This window comes from Theropithecus gelada, chromosome 6, assembly GCF_003255815.1.
Source record: "Theropithecus gelada isolate Dixy chromosome 6, Tgel_1.0, whole genome shotgun sequence".
NCBI lineage: Eukaryota > Metazoa > Chordata > Mammalia > Primates > Cercopithecidae > Theropithecus > Theropithecus gelada.
The window spans coordinates 36,555,661-36,574,065 of NC_037673.1; the positions used below are offsets into that span (position 1 = coordinate 36,555,661).

At 34.9% G+C, this 18,405-nt stretch overlaps 1 protein-coding gene across 2 annotated transcripts in view; it reads left to right on the forward strand.

The window, feature by feature from the left end:
• The window catches only part of NIPBL (NIPBL, cohesin loading factor), a 194,717-nt gene that overhangs the window by 64,845 nt on the left and 111,467 nt on the right, over positions 1-18,405 (forward strand). Inside the window, exon 2 of one of the 2 annotated variants that reach the window (XM_025387913.1) lies at positions 17,231-17,373. In XM_025387913.1, coding sequence (XP_025243698.1) covers positions 17,310-17,373 — 64 coding nt within the window. In that variant the 5' untranslated portion in view covers positions 17,231-17,309. Of the gene's footprint in view, positions 1-16,821; positions 17,374-18,405 lie in introns of those variants that run through there. The other variant, XM_025387914.1, reaches the window with a different exon arrangement.

An 18,405-nucleotide genomic window follows, 5' to 3' on the forward strand; every position in this document is an offset into this window, starting at 1 on the left:
TCATAAAATCACCTTCTCATTTGTTCCTTGCCTTAATTGATAAAACATGTACTTCTGCTCTTAATGATATTCAGCCATATACTCTTGACATTCTAAATTTTTCTAACACTCAATTTTGAGAAATGTATTAATGGAGCACTGACTAAAGGTTGGCATTCTCTGCATTCCTGTGAATATTTCAAATTTTACTTTTAAGTTAAACCATACCATTGGAGATCTGTGTGCATGGATTGCATGATTTTGACCTCCTGTTAACTTTGCGTTTACTGGATTGTACTTTTAGGATGTGATTTCCCCCGCCCCCCAAGAAAAGAGAGGAAAAGGAGAAGTCGCCTAAAACAGGTCTTTAATTTTTTTAGGAACACTATTAAGGACCTTCTCCATTATGTCATCCAGCGTCTTACTGAGGACTTACTAGTGAAGTTACTCTCTGATTTCTGCATCTTGGAAAAGCTGTACTTTGGAACAACTACTAATTCACTTTTATTTTACATACATAATACTTTCTTCTTTTCGTTGCTAACAAGGAGACTAAAGCCTTATTTTAGGACCAACTCTTGGAGTTTGGAGAACAATGTCTGTTTCTGTGTGCCATTTTTATTTATTTTCGATATCAAAATGTATCCTTTGCCCGGAATCTTTCCCCTGTTTATTTTTAGTCATATGTATGCATCAAAATTACCTGAAGCACTTATTAAATGCCAGCTCCCATCCCTGAAAACCTTGGGTTCAGCGGGTGTAATAGATTGCATTAATAGCACCAGTTCTTTGCCATGTGACTATACCATTTACCACCTACTCCTAAAGGGGCAGATTATATTTCCTTGCCCCCTGCTTTGGATTTGGTCATAGGACTCACTTTGGTATTAGTGGGCATGACACGACCAAAGGCTTGAGTAGCACTGGCAGGATTGGGCTCGTATTTTTGTGCCTCTATCATCTCCAAAAGACCATGTCCAGCCTGGCCCACTGGTTCCAGGAGAAAGGTTGAGAGAGTGTAGTTTTAGGCCAGTACGTATTGAAGTATTTAGGGGAATGAACTTTGATGTTGTCACCTCTTAAATGGTTCAAGGGAGACACACCACACACACACGCACGCACGCACGCACACCCCTGACCACCACCACCACACCACGAGTGAGGAAGGGAAACAGGAGGAAAGAGTTTGTGATTGTTTAAGCAGATGGAGCAAAATGTAAACAATTGGTGAATCTGGTTAAAGATTATGGTAGTTTCTTGACTGTGTAATTTTTTAAGTTTGAAATTATATCAAAAGTAAAAGTTATCTCTTCCACTGAAAAATGTGAAAACATTTAAAACCCAAAGAAAATTGTTCTGCAAAGTTTCTAAATCAACTAATCTGAACATTAAACTTTGTTAAGTGATAAAAAATCTATACTAATGAACTATGTGCTGTCCAGAATGCACAGAGTATTACTGTTTTTTAAATTTTTAAATTTTGAAATAATGTAGATCCATAGGAAGTTGGGGAAAAATGTACAAGGAAGTCGTCACCCAGCTTCTCACAATAATAAAATTTTATATAACTATATTACAGTTTCAAAACCAGGAAACTGACGTTGATACAATCCAGGAACTTGTTCACATTTAACCAGGTGGATATGTACTGTTGTGTGCGTGTACGGCAGGGGTGTGTGTGTACAGTTGTGTGTACATGTAGTTATGTGTAACTACCACACTCAACTTACTATTCTATCACTGTAAGCACTACTTTGGGTGCTATCTCTTCATAACTACACCTGCACTCTTGTTTTTTTGTTTTTGTTTTTTCACAGGGTCTTGCTCTGTCACCCAGACTGGAGTGCAGTGGTGCAGTCACAGCTCACTGCACCCTCAACCTCCGTGGCTCAAGTGATCCTTACACCTCAGCCTCCCAAATAGCTGGAACTACAGGTGCATACTACCACACTTGACTAATTTTTGTATTTTTTGTAGAAATGGGCTTTTGCCATATTGCCCAGACTGTTTTTGAACTCTTGGGCTCAAGCTATCCATCTACCTCGGCCTCCCAAAGTTGGTATTCCAGGCTTGAGCCACTGTGCCTGGCCCACTTGGGAGTTTTCAGTCCCTGGCAACCACTAATCTTTTCACCATCTCCATGATGTTATTATTTCAAGAATGTTACAAAAATGGAATCATGTAGTTTGTAGGCTTTTGAGATTGGTATTTTTTCTACTTGGTGTAATTTCCTTTATATCATCCAAGTTGATGTTTTTACCAATAATTTTTTTCCTTTTATTGTTCTAGCATTCCGTAGTATGGATCTACTGTGGTTGGTTTAACCATTTCTGCATTGAAGGCCATTTGTTTCCAGCTTTTGGCTATTATGAAATTGTCTTAGTCCATTTTGTGCTGCTCTAACAGAATATCTGAGACTGGGTAGTTTATAAAAACAGAGATTTATTTCTTACAGTTCTGGAGTCTGGCAAGTTCAAGGTTGAGGGGCCCACATCTGGGGAGGACCTTCTTGCTGTTTCATCCCATAATGGAAAGTGGAGGAGCAAGAGAGCACAAGACATTAGTGGGGAGAAATAGAAGGGGACAGAACTCTTCTTTTTATCAGGAACTCACTCCTGAGACAACAACATTAATCCATTTATGAAGGCAAAAGAGTCCTTGTGAACTAATCACCTCTTAAAGGTCCCATCTCTCAACACTGTTGTATTGGGGATTAAGTTTCCAACAAATGAACTTTGGGGGACGCAGTCAAGCCATAGCACAAATAAAGCAACTGTGAACATTCATTTGCAGGTTTTTGCATGAACATAGTTTTCATCTCATAAACACCCAAGAATATACAATTGCCCTTTTACTTAGCATTTAGATTTTTCCTTTAAAGTTTATTCTGAGGCAATTGTTTTCATACTTTATTTGTGAAAAACTATTGTTCTTTCCAAGGCCTTAAAGCTCTGACTAATTCTGTAAACATAGTTATTGTAATTTCAGGTTAATATTTTTAAGGAGTATACATATTTTATTACATGTATTTAAGAGAGAAATGGATTCAAAACTAAGCAACTTTTAAGTGTGCCATGCTTATTAACTAAGATATATGTGGGAGTAACCAGTAGATTATTTTTTGAAGTAGCATGAGTCAAAATAAATCAAATTGAGAGTGCCTTCAGCTTGTCTGTCAGGTGAGGAATGAACTAATTTGTATGTACCTTTTCTCCCTAGTCTTGTGTCAGTCCATCACTATGTACTAATTAGATAATCTTCTTTCCTTAGCTAGTTTCTGTCCTTCTTCAGAGACTTGAACGTGCTAAGATCCTCATTTCTTCTTCCCCCTTTGCCTATTTAACTCTTACTTATGAGAATTCCTTCATCAGGCATTTCCTCCCTCCCCGAACATAAGTTTAATTAACCTTTTTTTCTTCTCTTGCAACAGTTTTTGTTTTGTTTTGTTTTGTTTTTCATATGAAAAACAGCTAGGACTCTGGAATGTTAAGAGTGGGGATTCTGGAATCAGACTTGGGCAAGTTACTTAATCTTTATGTGCCTCTGTTATTAATTATCTTAAAATGAATATAAAAGTAGTACCTAATTCATAAGATAAGAATTAAATGAATTAAAATATGTAAATCCCTTAGATAACAATGCTAGGCATATATTAAGCACTATGTTAGTATTATCAAATGTCGTTACTGTTAGGGAATTTATCACAAATATGTAATTATATGTTTCGTAGTGATTATTCAGTGCATCATCCCTACTGGACTCTTACAGTCTGTGAGGGTATGTCTCTTTGGTTTACCACTGTATCCTCAACAACCACTGACGGTCCCTATTGTAGGTGTTAGGTATTAAGTGCATGATAGTGAATGCATAAAGGTTTACTTTTTAAAAGAAAATCTGGAAATCAGATCATCAAAAAGAAAGAAATTAATCACTTAGTAAGTTTCATCTCCCAGTGATAAGAAAACTTAGATAAAGAGAGGTTAAACTACTCCTTCAAGTTCAGGCAATTCAGTATTCTAATTGAAAGTGTTGTGTTTCCTTTTTAAGTCTAGTTTTGCTTCTGTGTTTATGTGTCATAATTAATTGTGTTAAAACATAATTTTAGAAACCGATCTTTCTATATCCCTCTTTTGTATACCTCCCAATTTTACTTAAACAATTTCTTAAACAACAATAAAAGTCCCCTGTAACATAAGATAAAGCTTTTCTTCCTAATTATCTTCTTTAGGTACTTTAAAAATCAATCAGCTATCACATATTCTGGACCCCTATTGAGTTAATATCCCAAGAGTTTCAAAACCCAGAAACAAACAAAAAAAAAAACCCACCAAAAATGCTGTTTGGAGAGTTTCAGGTTTAATTAAAGAGTCTGTTCAGTTCTTTTGCTGTTTGAAATCATTACCTGAGAAATTACGCTATAACACATGGTCATTTGATTTCTGTTTCCATTAGCCTTCTACCCTGGGATATATGACTATTACATTTTCTTTTTAATAATCTGTGTTTCATAGTAAGTTTACTTTTGTGGAACTCTGTTATTAAATCAAAAATCTTACTTAAAATTTAAAAATTTATTTTTCTAACGAACAGTTGGTATTACAGAACCAAATTTTTAAAATTTTATGTGCAGAAAGGATCTAGTATTTCATGTTATCAAAACTTGCATGTTGTGATTGGTTCATTGACCATGAGTATATTAATTTAGAAAAAAATACATCCCTAATTTATATCATACTTAATTTGTATACTTGTCATATAATGCAGAGGTCCAATGGAAAGCCTAGAAAAGTTACTGTAGGTAATGAGTCACAAGTCACTTTTCTCCATTGATAGCTTCTTTTTCTGTAAATCGAACTACTTAAAATAGTTTATAAACTTAGATCCTTAGTAAAAAGCTGTTTTTTATTGGTTTAAGTTGACTTTTTAAAAATTTATCTTCGCTGGCCAGGCACAGTGGCTCATGCCTATAAGCCCAGCTCTTTGGGAGGTGGATGGGGGGTGGATCACCTCAGGTCATGAGTTTGAAGCCAGCCTGGCCAACATGGTGAAAGCCCATCTCTACTAAAAATACCAAAATTAGCCGGGAGGGGTGGTGCATGCCTTAATCCCAGCTACTCGGGAGGCTGAGGCACAAGAATCACTTGAACCCGTGAGTCAGAGGTTTCAGTAAGCTGAGATCATGCCACTGCACGCCAGCCTGGGTGATGGAGTGAGACTCTGTCTTAAAAAAAAAAAAAATGGCCGGATTCAGTGGCTCACGCCTGTAATCCCAGCACTTTGGGAGGCCAAAGCAGGCGGATCACTTGAGGTCAGGAGTTTGAGACCAGTCTGACCAAGATGATGAAGCCCCGTCTTTACTAAAAATAAAAAAATTAGCTGGGCGTGGTGGCAGCGCACGCCTGTAGCCCAACTACTTGGGGGGCTGAGGCGCAAGAATCACTTGAACCCTGGAGGCAGAGGCTGTAGTGAGCCCAGATTGCACCACTGCACTTCAGCCTGGGTGACAGAGTGAGACTTTGTCTTAAAAAAAAAAGAAAAAAATTATCCTCCCTAAAAAGCTATTCCAGTATCTTTTTTCACATTCATTAGTTATATTATTTAGTGGTTATATGTAGTTCTTTTGAACTGTTTTCTGAGTTTTTCTTTGAAACCAATTGCAGAAATACAGCCCGAGGGAAACATGGTTTAGCAGTAGTAGGACTGAAAAAAAGAAGGTTTTTTTGTTTTGTTTTGTTTCTGTTTGTTTGTTTTTTTGAGGTGGAGTCTCACTCTGTCACCCAGGCTGAAGTGCAGTGGCGCCATCTCAGCTCACTGCAAGCTCCGCCTCCCGGGTTCATGCCATTCTCCTGCCTCAGCCTCCTGAGTAGCTGGTACTGCAGGTGCCCGTCACCACACCCGGCTAATTTTTGTTATTTTTAGTAGAGACGGGGTTTCACCATGTTATCCAGGATGGTCTCTATCTGACCTCGTGATCCTCCCGCCTCAGCCACCCAAAGTGCTGGGATTACAGACGTGAGCCACTGTGCCTGGCCAAAAAGAAGTTTTAATTATTGCCAATCTCACTGTGAGACTGTAGTATTTTGTACCTAACAAAAAAGTTTCCATAGTAATCCTTAGTAAAAAAAAAAAACAAAAAAACAAAAAAAGCAAAACCTTCTATTACAGAAAACTATATAGTTGTTATACTGTACTTTTAAATTTTTGTTGTGTTTTTTATTGTCATATTGTTTTTTCTCACATATTTTCAGTCCACAATTGGTTGAATCCATGGATGTGGAACCTGTGAATACGGAAGGCCAACTGTACAAAAAAGCCCCCAGAATTAATAAGTAAGGTTAGTAAGTTTTCAGGATACAGAATTAATATACAATATTCTATTGTATTTCTGCATCCTAGCAATTAACAATTGGAAATCAAAAATTTGTCAATTATAATAACATCAAAAATGTGAACTACTTAGGAATAAATCTGAAAAAGTATGTGAAAGCACCATAGACTGAAAACTAGTAAACATTGCTGAGCGAAATTAAAGAATATCTAAATTAGTGGAGACACATACATCATTTGTAGATCATAATGCTCAATATGGTTATCAGTTCTACCCAAATTGTTACATAGATTAAATGCTATATCTATCATATTCCAAGCAGCTTTGTAGAAATTAACAAGATTCTAAAATCCATATGTAACTATAAAAAAAAAAACCCCTAGAATCAGAACAGTTTGGGGAGGGGGAATAAATTTGTACTAAAGCAGAGATATTGATTAGATAGTTGGATATGAGTCTAGTATATGGGGAAGAAGTCAGATTTAGAAATACAAATTTGGGAGCCATAAGCACAGAAGCACTGTTTTAAAATCATGCCACTGAATGAGGTCAACAGTAGAGTATGGAGAGGAAGATGAAAGGAACCAGAAGAGGATTCTGGAGTGGCCAGGTTAGTCAGCAGAACTAGGAGAATATGTTGTTCTGGAAAACAAGTAAAGAATTATTCAAGGAGGAGAGAGTGATCAACTTTGTTGATTACTAGGTCACATCATTTGGGGTGAGAGGCTTGCCCACTGAATCTAGCAATTTTAGTGCCATTGCTAACTGTGGCTAGATATTTGGTGGAATGGAGAATAAAAACACATATGATTATGGGTTCCAAGAGAAAGTAGGAGAAGAATTAGGGATGAATATAAACAACTGAGGTAATTTTGCTGTGAAAGGGAACAGAAAAATTAAGCCATTGTTGGAGGGAGATCATAGGGGTCAAGATAAAGGGTGGGGTTTTTTGGGTTTTTATTGCGAGTAGGGAGAATTATTTGCATATATATGTTTTATGCTGATTGGGATTATTCAATATGTGGAAAAATGGATGATACAGGAGAGAGAATTGCTGAAATGGTATTTTTGAATGAGTTAGAGCAGGATAGAGATCAGTATGCAGATTATGCATAAGTGCTCCATGATTGTTTGCACCTCTTCCATGTATACCCTTTCTTGATTGCTCTTTCATGTGCTTTATTAATGATCTTACCTATTTAATTGGGAGAGTTTCCTAAAGTATCTGAAACATATTCCGTGTTCTCATACTAGATTGTCTTGAAGAATTGAGGATCAAAAATCAAAGTAGCCAGAGTTTCTTGAAAAGATTCTTAAGGCTAAAGCCAAATTCCAAATGGCTAACAGAACCAAAATGGCAAAGACTATTGCATAATTTTACAATTTAATTTTAATATTAATATAGAAGTCTTGTTCACAAGTTTTTCTTATATTTCACATATATCTCAAAAAAGTTTCCATTTCGGTATTTAAACAAAAAAACCCCACACACTTCGGGATCTTTTGCTTTCCAATATTGTTGAATAATCAGAAGAATCTGGCCAATCTTTGATGTGCTAGTAAAAAAAAAAAAAACTGAATTTTTAATTTTTCCACTTATTTACATTAGTTGAAAGTGTGCCCTCTTGTGGACTATTCAGTAATTTTCACATAAAAGGCTTTTATATTGCAGACTAAATTAATTGTATATCACATATGTTTTGGTCAAAAGTTGAGATCTAGATCTTAATTTTACAGTTCTTTAAAACCTAAACCTCATTTGGAAATACACAGTCACTGTTTGATTTTGCATTTCTAATACGATTGTATATGAAACAGTCTTATAACAGTTTCAACCTATATAAGGGACTTGGAGACAGGCTATTTTGCAGTGTAAAAGAAGATGAGGAATAAATTTTGTTTTGGTGCGTTGGGGGTGGACTAGGAATCCAAACAATCATAGATGCGCTTGGAAATTTCCTCTGTAGCCTCTATGTAAAAATAAATTTATAATAATCAAATTCCAGGACACAGGACTATATTTTTCCTGAGGTAGTTTGTAGTTTTGTATAGTTTGGTACAATTAAACTTTGTGTAACTAACTACAGGCCTCTGCAAATCCATTTAACTGTATAACAAACTGGGACTATTTAAAGTTATATGAAGTTTTATTGAAGTCAGTTCATAGAAGTATATAGTTTTACTCATTGTTTTATTTCTCAGCAAACGTGAACATATTTTATAAACTGCTTTTGAGAAACCCTACATCTCAACCTTATTTACTTAGTGGTAACTTTTCTTTCTCTGCATAATAGTACTCAGCAGTGTAAATATATCCTTCTAATACATGTTATAAATATATTATGTGATATAGCTACACTGTTGGGACACACATATACATTATTGGTATCTAGCATGGTGGCTGCAGAGAACTCAGTGTTCCAGAAGCAAAGCAAGTGTCTCAAGAGAGTTTTAGAACTTTGCTTTATTTTACATTTTAAAAATTTATTGGAAGTAATTTGGAACTTTAGAAAAGCAGGAATGTTTTAAAGAAAATGAGAATTTTTACAGTGCAACTTATTGGGAACTTTTTGTTTTTGAACTAGAATTTGAGGAAGCTCCTTTCAGAAGTATCTTAAATAGCATGTGAAAAATCTGTTCTTAGATAGCAGGCAGGGAAAAGGAATCTGAAGGTGGCTTGACTGAAGTGAAAGGATTCTGCTGGAGAGGTGCCACTCTCTAGGGACTCACTGACCTATTTAAAATAGTAGGTAGTACCACATAGATTTATTTATTTACTTAACCTGTGTAGCTATTTAGCATTTATATCCCACCTATTTTCTAAAAGGATTTTAGGTGGTTTATAATGTTAAATGTAATATAAACTAGGACAATAAAAATATACTAATTTAAACTTTTTAAAAAATTGTTTAATGTGAGAAGGCTGAGCAAAGGGCAAGGAGAACCTTTTCATTCTTGCCCCCAGAAATCTTGCTCCTCTCTTACTAAAGCTTTCAGTCATCCCTCCAAGTGGTGGCTTGACAATTCTAAGGTCTGACCTTAGTTCTTAGCATAGTATGTTAACAGATCTACCCTTAGTTTCCTGGCCCACCAGGACTCGAGCAAACTTTTCTGTTACCCAACAGGCTGGGCTGCAGCCACACTATAACAAGGTCTGAATCTCAGCCTTGTGAGATGAGTATGCTTTTCCAAATTCTTATTTTCCTCAGATATTTTCCCCCCTTAACTCCATGGATGGTAGCTGCTTCCTGTATTTGCCATTCCTGTATTTTGTAGAATCCTTTTTATACCTTCCAGTTAACCATTTTTTACTACTTAATAATTCTATATATTAAATTTTTCCTGCTCAAAAACAGTGTGTGTGTATATATATACACATATATCTGTGTGTGTATATATATATGTACTTAGTTTTAAGCCTTTCTCCCACCACCAAAAAGTTAACATTAGCAAAGAAGGTATTAATTAGTTAAATATTCCACATATATGAAATTTCAGTTTATTCAAAATAGTGTTATAATCACACAAGGTGACAGTATAGTATAAAGAATGCTGAACTGAAGATCAAACACTTATATTCTAGTCTTGGCTAGTGAATTACCAGCTCAGAGACCTTGAACAGACACTTATCTTCTCTGAAGAACTTTTACTGTTTGCTGTAGGTTTATCTTTTTTCCATAGCAGTGTAGATGTTTCTCAGTTTTATGTCCTTTAGACAAACATAAGAATATAAGATTTGGTTAGCAACACCTGAATTCAAATCCTATTTCTGCTGCATGCTGCCTGTTTAGCTATAGACAGAGTTTTTAGGCCCTGAAACTTAATTTTTGCATCTGTGAAATAGTAATAATCTTTATAGTCCTTTGATATTGGAATGATTAAGAAAAGGGATGTATAAATATCTGACGCATAACAAGTGCCAAAAAAAATTTCCCCCACAGCGTTACTTTATTTCTTGCCTATCTGATCTATTATAATGTAACTGTTATCAACCCTCAGTAAATCACTTCCATAACTATAGCTATAGTTCAGACCACTTTTGTCACATTGTGAATTTCCAACTTCCTGCTTTAGACATCTCCAACTAGATATTACACTGGCATTTTAATCTGAACAAGTCCAAAATCACACCATGGTTACATGTAAGTACTGCAGTATTCTAACAGAACTTTCTGCTTCCATCCTCTGTCTCTGTCTCTTCCTCCCCCACCCTATCTTCTTATCACTATTAAATTAGTCTTAACTGAAAGCTTAAGGATGTGGAAAAAGATATCAACATTATATAAGAAACTCCCTTGCAGGCTCCAATTGACCTTTCTGGCCATATGCTCTAAAGTGTTTATGAATATACCTTGCATGTTATATTAGTCTTTAGCACCTAGCTCAGTGTACTTCATAGAAGATGCTTAACATAGGTAATTATTTAAATATTCAGAGAAATCTATGTACATGTAGCAGCAACAGGAGACTTACTAATTTTTTTATTTTATCATAGTTTATATTACTGTTTTCCTGAATCATAAAGTAATATTCTAATCATAATAAAAGTCCAAGGATACAGATAAAAATACCACCAAAATAACAATTCCCCAACATCTCAGAATATACCCGACCCCTAATCATTGTTAAAGGTTTAATAATATTCTTTTTTTTCATGCATAGACCATCATTTTTATGAAAATGTGTTTTAAGGAAAAGTATTTAGCTTGGTTGGTGAGCTTATGATGTGCACATTGATATTTTTGATTAGCAATATATCTTTAATATCTTTTCTTGAATTTTAAGAATCTTTGTCATTCTTTTTTATTTTAGTGCCAATTTGTGGAGAGATTAAAACACAGAATCATCACTGTAAAGTTGGTTCAGGCTTTAATTCAATGATTCTTTCTCTTTTCTGCCTCTGAAATATGTACTCCCTTTACCACATTCTTGTGGCCAAACTCAAATTTTAAAGGGCAGAGGATGTTTCCGTCTTGTTAACCATTGTACTTTGCTTACCTAGCATAGTGTCTGACATAGTAACATAAGAGATAAACATTAATTGGATGCGTCATGAAGGACTAAATATTTTAGAAATAGTATGTTGTGTTGGGGTGCTGCTTATAACTCAGGGGGTACTTACAGGGTTGAATGAAACTGTTATATAACCTGATACGGCATTTTAAACTGTTAACTATTAAGCATAGTAAAAGGAAAATACTTTAGTTATGTAAAGACAAGATGAAGCAGATTTTTCTGGAAAACAACACAAAGTAGAGTTTAAAGCAATTTCAATTATTAAATTACTAAGACAGATTGAATAGTTGTTATGGGAAAAGTTACCAAAATCATATCTTAACATCCATCATGTATTTAGCTCATTATTAGTGTATTCAAAGATGGAAGAAATAAGGGGTTTGTGCTTGGTAAGATTCATTTGTTAAAATGTCATTGTGCAAATTTTGAGAAGAAAGGTTATGAACTTAGCATAAAAAATATCATGGTGTTTACTTACTCATTGTAATCTTGTATCCAAAACTGATTTTCCTCAAAGTGAATTTTGCTTTCTGCTCAATAGTTCAGATCAAGAAGAAAGTTAAGAGTAATTGCAGTGCCATAGAAGTGTGAATCACATACTAAATGTGGTTATAAAGTAAGGAGCCTAACTCCATAAAGCCAGAGTCACCATACTTCACTGTCACATGGTACAGTATACTGACTAACAGTCTTTTAAACTGGATGTTTCAGTCAACCTGTAAAATAATATTTAAAAAAGAATGAGACAGATCTGCATAAATGAAAGATTTCCAAGATAATATACATGGCAAAAGCAAGATGCAGAAGAATATATAATAAATAACAGCTTACATTTGACAAACATTTACTACATGCCCAGCACAATTCTAAGAACTTTACACATATTATTTCATCCTCACAGCAAAATTTAATAATAATTACCTACCTCTTATATCAGAGATGAGGAAACTAAGGTGCAGAAATTAAATACGTTGTCCAAGGTTATGTAGTAAGTGGGGAAGCTTGGATTCAAACACACAGCCTAATTAATCTCTTTCTTTCTTGGCTATATATTTTGAGTATATTGATTGTGTATGCATAGTAATCTCTCATGGATGTACCGTCATTTGTTATACTAATAATATTGTTATACATTTGTTAGTTTAAGTGTCCATGTACCAGATAGCCTGGGTTTGACTCCAGTTGTATGACCTTAGGCAAATTATTTATCTTCTCTGTACATCACATTCTTCATCAAATAGAACTGTAATATTAGCACCTCAGGTTCATATGAGGATTAAATGAAAGTATATTAAAGTGTTTATAACCATTTTTATTACATAGTAAGTGTTTTTGTTTTTTTTGTTTTTTTTTTGAGACGGAGTCTCGCTCTGTTACCCGGGCTGGAGTGTAGTGGCCGGATCTCAGCTCACTGCAAACTCCACCTCCCGGGTTCACGCCATTCTCCTGCCTCAGCCACCCGAGTAGCTGGGACTACAGGCACCCGCCAACTAAATGTAGTAAAAATGTTGTGGGAGTATCTACATGTGTATGTTTTTCAGCATGTATATGATTATTTCTTTAGGATATATTTCTAAAAGTGAAATTGTTGAGAAAAAATTTGCATGTTTTTAAGGCTTTGTTTATAGGGTGCAAAGTGGCCCTCCAGAAAATTTATCTACCATCAGATAATAAGAATGCCTTCTGCCGGGCGCGGTGGCTCAAGCCTGTAATCCCAGCACTTTGGGAGGCCGAGACGGGTGGATCACGAGGTCAGGAGATCAAGACCATCCTGGCGAACACGGTGAAACCCCGTCTCTACTAAAAAATACAAAAAACTAGCTGGGCGAGATGGCGGGCGCCTGTAGTCCCAGCTACTGGGGAGGCTGAGGCAGGAGAATGGCGTGAACCCGGGAGGTGGAGCTTGCAGTGAGCTGAGATCCGGCCACTGCACTCCAGCCTGGGCGGCAGAGCGAGACTCCGTCTCAAAAAAAAAAAAAAAAAAAAAAAAAAAGAATGCCTTCTATTCCAAATCTGTCCCAATTTTAATATTATTATAATCCCTACTGATAACTGTTTTATTTGCATTTCTTTTGTTTGCTTGAGGAAGTTGTAAATTTGGTAGTGAAATTAAATGAACTGGAGTCTTTAAAAATCTTAGCAAATGCTTAAAAGTTCCCTTCAGACTCATTAGAATGGGCTAAATTGATAATTTACTATAGTATCTTACCCTAATTAAGCATTCTTTTAATTAAACCTCAAGCCATTCTTAAATTTAGTTTATACATGATTTCTCACTCAATGTATTTTATTTGATTTAGTTCTTAGTATTACAACAGTTATATTTTTTTCTGCTTTCTGTCTCCAGTATTTATTTCTCCTACCTTATGATTTAAGTAATTGTAGGTGAGCAGGCCCAAGACTATGACTTGTAATACTGTGGTGAAATATATACTGGAATGCCAAATAATTATTTATAATAGATCTTTCAGAAGTAGGAATTATTTGTATTGAAAAGATGCCTTTCCCTCTATTTGATTCGAAAAGACTCCTGTTCTTCCTCTCTTCTCCCAAATCTATTTAGTAATGCTGTTAACTTTCTGGATCACTTACTACATAGTGACATATGTGACATACCAGGTGGTATGTCAGATGATACATGTGCATTATTTTATTTTATTCTCATCACCACTTATGAGGTGAGCTACTTTCCTCACTCTTCCATTTTTTCAAATCAGCAGCTCTCAGATGGCTTTGCCTGGTGACCCACAATTTAAAAGACATTTTACCTGGACTCACAAAGCACTGTGCAGTATATCCTTATATTTCTATTCCCTCCATTCCTTTCAGTGTTCAACCCACTAAATTTATTTTATAATCTACTAATCGGTAACCAGTCACAGATTGTAAAGCACTACCTTAAGTGACAGTTTTAAAGCCCTCATTAAAATCTTCTTTACAGTTTGGTTGCCATTTCATTCTGGACACATATCAGCTTCAGTTTTACAAAAAACAGTATACTTTCACAGAGCTAAGCAGTCCAAAACATTATTCAATCCAGAGCCAAAAATGTCATAGCTAGTTAGTTAGGGTATGTGTGTTCATGTTTAGAATCCTAGGAACACTATTTCTTGATGGACCCTGGTCACCTTCCAACATAAAGTAGCAACATTTGCACAGATTACTTACATTTATTAAAAGCTGTGACTTTAGCTAAAATTGTGACCTCATTTCTACCAAATTCCTCTGCTGTTCTTCAAAACCTTGGATTCCAGTGGTATTAGCTATAGTTCAGCAGTGAAGATCAAATGTTTTTGTCAGTAATCATCTATCAGCATGTAATTAAAGCACTTTAAACCAAGTAAGTATTGTTGCTCTCCCGCCCTTTCCCCTTTACTCCCAGTATTTAGTTAACATCAGTATTCAGTGCATTTTTATATCACTGTGAAAAGCACAATCTTGTGGTTAGGCTTATTAATCTTCTAGTTCATATATGGGTAACTAAATACATAGTCATTTTTAGGCTAAAAATCCTAGCCTGGGGTTGGATCTGCTCTATTTGTTACTCACCTGGGGCTTAAGAAAACAGTCAGGTAGCCCACAGTAGAATCCTCTAGCATATTACTCTTTTTAGGTTCCTAGCCTCTGAGTTAAATAATTAAATACAGTCATTTGTTACTTAATCTGCTTGAATATGGCAGTGTACATGTACAACAGTGAGTTGTATATGAATAACGATATTTTTGTGATCTGTAAGTCATTTTCATTCAATGATTTATTTCCATTAATTACTAAGCATAAGTTGGAACTTCCTTATTAGCATAAATTTATGAAAAATTCATTGTGTTTTGGTGACTTTTATCAGGAAATTTTAAATTCCAGCCAGCTTTTTAAAGTGCTTCATGTGACTGCTAACTATGCAATGTTGCATTAAATTTCTTTAGTAATTGTTAAAGAATCAAATTAATGATTTCAAAGAGTAGAGTCCACAGTGTAGCAAATGGACAAATATAGAATAGCTAGTAGTGATTATAGCTTTCCTATATTATTTCCTGTGCCTTTTCCTTTCAGTGGGCTTCTACTAGAAATTTTGTCAGTCATTCACCAAAGGAAAGTAACGTTTTTTCCCTTAGCTGGCAATTGGTAAAGAATGTACATATAAAGGTCTTTAAACTGTAAAGAAAAAAGAGGAAGTGATTACCACAAGGACAAGATAGTTAATACCCCTAGAAGGAACCAGAATGTTAGCCTTTTGGATGGTGGTTCTATGGATGCTTACTTTATAACTCTTGTTAAGTTCTGTGTGTGTGTGTGTGTGTGTGTGTGTGTGTGTGTGTGTGTGTACCTGTTTAATGTGCCTTTGTTCAATAGATCTTATATTTATTGTACCTGTTTAATGTACCTTTGATCAATAGGTCTGATATTTATAATAATCATGTTTGGGGCAAAGGAAATTCTTAATTTTAACTACCTGTATAATTATACATTAAAAAAATTCTTATTTGCAATGTTGCATTCAGACATATAAGTAAGGGAAATTACTAGTATTATGTCATTTGAATGTTTGACGTTTACAACTCAAAAACTTAAGAGGTTCTCTTAAAAGTAACTGACTAGCAAATACAGCCTTTAAAAGATAAATATTTAAGCTTTTTAAACTGGAAGCTACAATTCAGTTTTCAGTCTTAGCTCTATGGCTTAGTTGATGTAGAGTTCCATTTGCTGATTAATTTATAAAGTAAAAGTAACTTAATGAAAGTGTACCTTCCATTAATGTATACATTGGTAAAGTATTATCTGCTTACAAAAAAGGGTTTACCAAGCACTGTTAAAGGAAAGATAAATGTTTTACAAGCCATATGTTGAAAATAAGAAGAGAAAAATGTGAAAATGTGGGGGCTTTGAACAGAATAACAAAGTGTTCAGTTTTACAGAATGTCTTCATATATTTTTCTGTGTGTATATAGAGAGAGAATTCCATCATGGTAAACACTAAACATTAAAGTCAGTTAAGTAATTTGTATGGGGAACATTAAAAATGTTAACACATGTCTTTGCCTTTCTGTGGTTACATATTGGTTATGTGACTTATAAGAAACATGTAGTGATAGTTGGAAAGACAAGCTAAGTACATGAACAGTAAGTAACCATGCAAGATTGAAACAAGACAAGTTTCAAAAGATGTCACAAAGGAATATATAATTATTTACCAAAATAATATTGGGCAATAAATGTCATAAGTTCAGAGTAGGTTAAGATACTCATTTGGGTGAATTTGAGGTTTCATGAAATAGTGGGAACATGCTTTGGATCTTGAAGAATTATAGGATTTGGACCAAAGTAGGAATGGGCTTCCTAGGTAGGAAGAATGTCTTAAGGAAGTGTATAAAGATGGGAATACACAAGGGAGATTTGGGAGAATCTGATTAGATCAGGTTGGTTGGAGAGGGTGGTTTATGTAGGATAGTGATAAAAGACACAGCTAGAAAGGCAAGTTGAAGCTAGATTATGAAGTTAAATGTTTAATGTGCTTATATTGTGGAAATGAATTACAGTGCTTGTCGAGGTTGATCAAGTATTCCTATCTAGCAATCCAGCCTAGCAGTTAAGAAACAAACTCTGGAACCATATTGCTTTGGTTCTAATTCTTGCTCCACTAGTTACTTTAAACTCTCTGTAAATTAATTTCCTCTTAGTAAAATGCAAAAAACAATAGTAGCTGTCGTACTGGGTTGTTGTGAGGACTGAGTTAATGTGTGCAAAGCACTTTGCAATTGCTTAACATATAGTAAGTGGTATATAAAAATGATTATTATATAGGTTGAACAAACAAAAGCAGAAATTTTTTTTTATAGTGACTAAGCATTTTCCTGGTAGTAATATATCTGACATATTTCTACAAATAATTGTCTGTTTTGTGTGTTGCAGTGTTTGGGAAATGGGAAGTAATGACAGCTGGCACCTGAACTGAGTACTTTTATAGGCAACACCATTCCAGAAATTCAGGATGAATGGGGATATGCCCCATGTCCCCATTACTACTCTTGCGGGGATTGCTAGTCTCACAGACCGTAAGTTTGGTTAATTTATCTAATTTAAGTTCTACTGTGTGTTAATAATTTTTACAGTGACTGTTCTAAAAATTATTATAGGTTCTTTAAAACACATTTACAGAAAAAGCAACTGAAACTGCCCTTTAAAGAAAAAATAATTGACAGCCTAATTTATCTAACTTCTTAGTGATGTTTAATTTGGTTGTCATGTTCAGTAATCTGTTGGAGTTTGTTGGGGATATCAGCAGCCTGTTTTACTCTAAGGATTTAAGAATTTTAAAGAACATTGCCAGTCTTTTGAGATTTATTTAATGTAACTCAATTTTTCAGAGATTTATTCTTTCGTTAGGCATTTGTAACTATAATTTTTAGTCCTTGAGTAAAAAGCTCCCTACAATTTTAGTTACTGTGTCGTCCTACCTGAATAAATAAAAGGAAAAAGATATGAGAGGGAAGGGTAGAAAGTGAGAGAATGGCATACTTTTCTTTGTATAGCATTGTGCAAGATTTGGAACTTCATAATAAAGGAGCTAGGAGAAAGTATCTTCAAGAAATGTTTTTGTCCATGTTCAGTATCCTCCAAATACAATTTTTCTGGCTTTTGTTTTGTTTTGTGAATTTCCAGTTGGTTTTAGTGGGGTAAAATAGATAACAGCCTATATAGCTTTGAGCTTAGGAAACTAGCATAACTAGTTTATGAGATCTAAATTAACAGGGAAGTGCTGTAGGTGATTGGGTTAGCATTAGGTAAGAAAACTTTTTGAAACTGGTATTATCACTTTGTTGTAGGTAAGGCATAAATACTTCAGGAGTACAAAATCAGATATACTATAAGGAATTTCTTTTTGGTTTTTCTCCCCATGATCTTTGCTATACCTCAATATTTTGTCTTTGCAGGAAGCCCTGTTTATTAGGTAATAATTTATTTTCTGTGTTTTTATTAATGAAAATCCTGTTAGTACCTATTGGGGCTGAGCACCATAATAATTATACTGTATAGGTGATTAGAAATTAAGCCAGAAACAGACATCTGACATTTTAGTTAGCTTT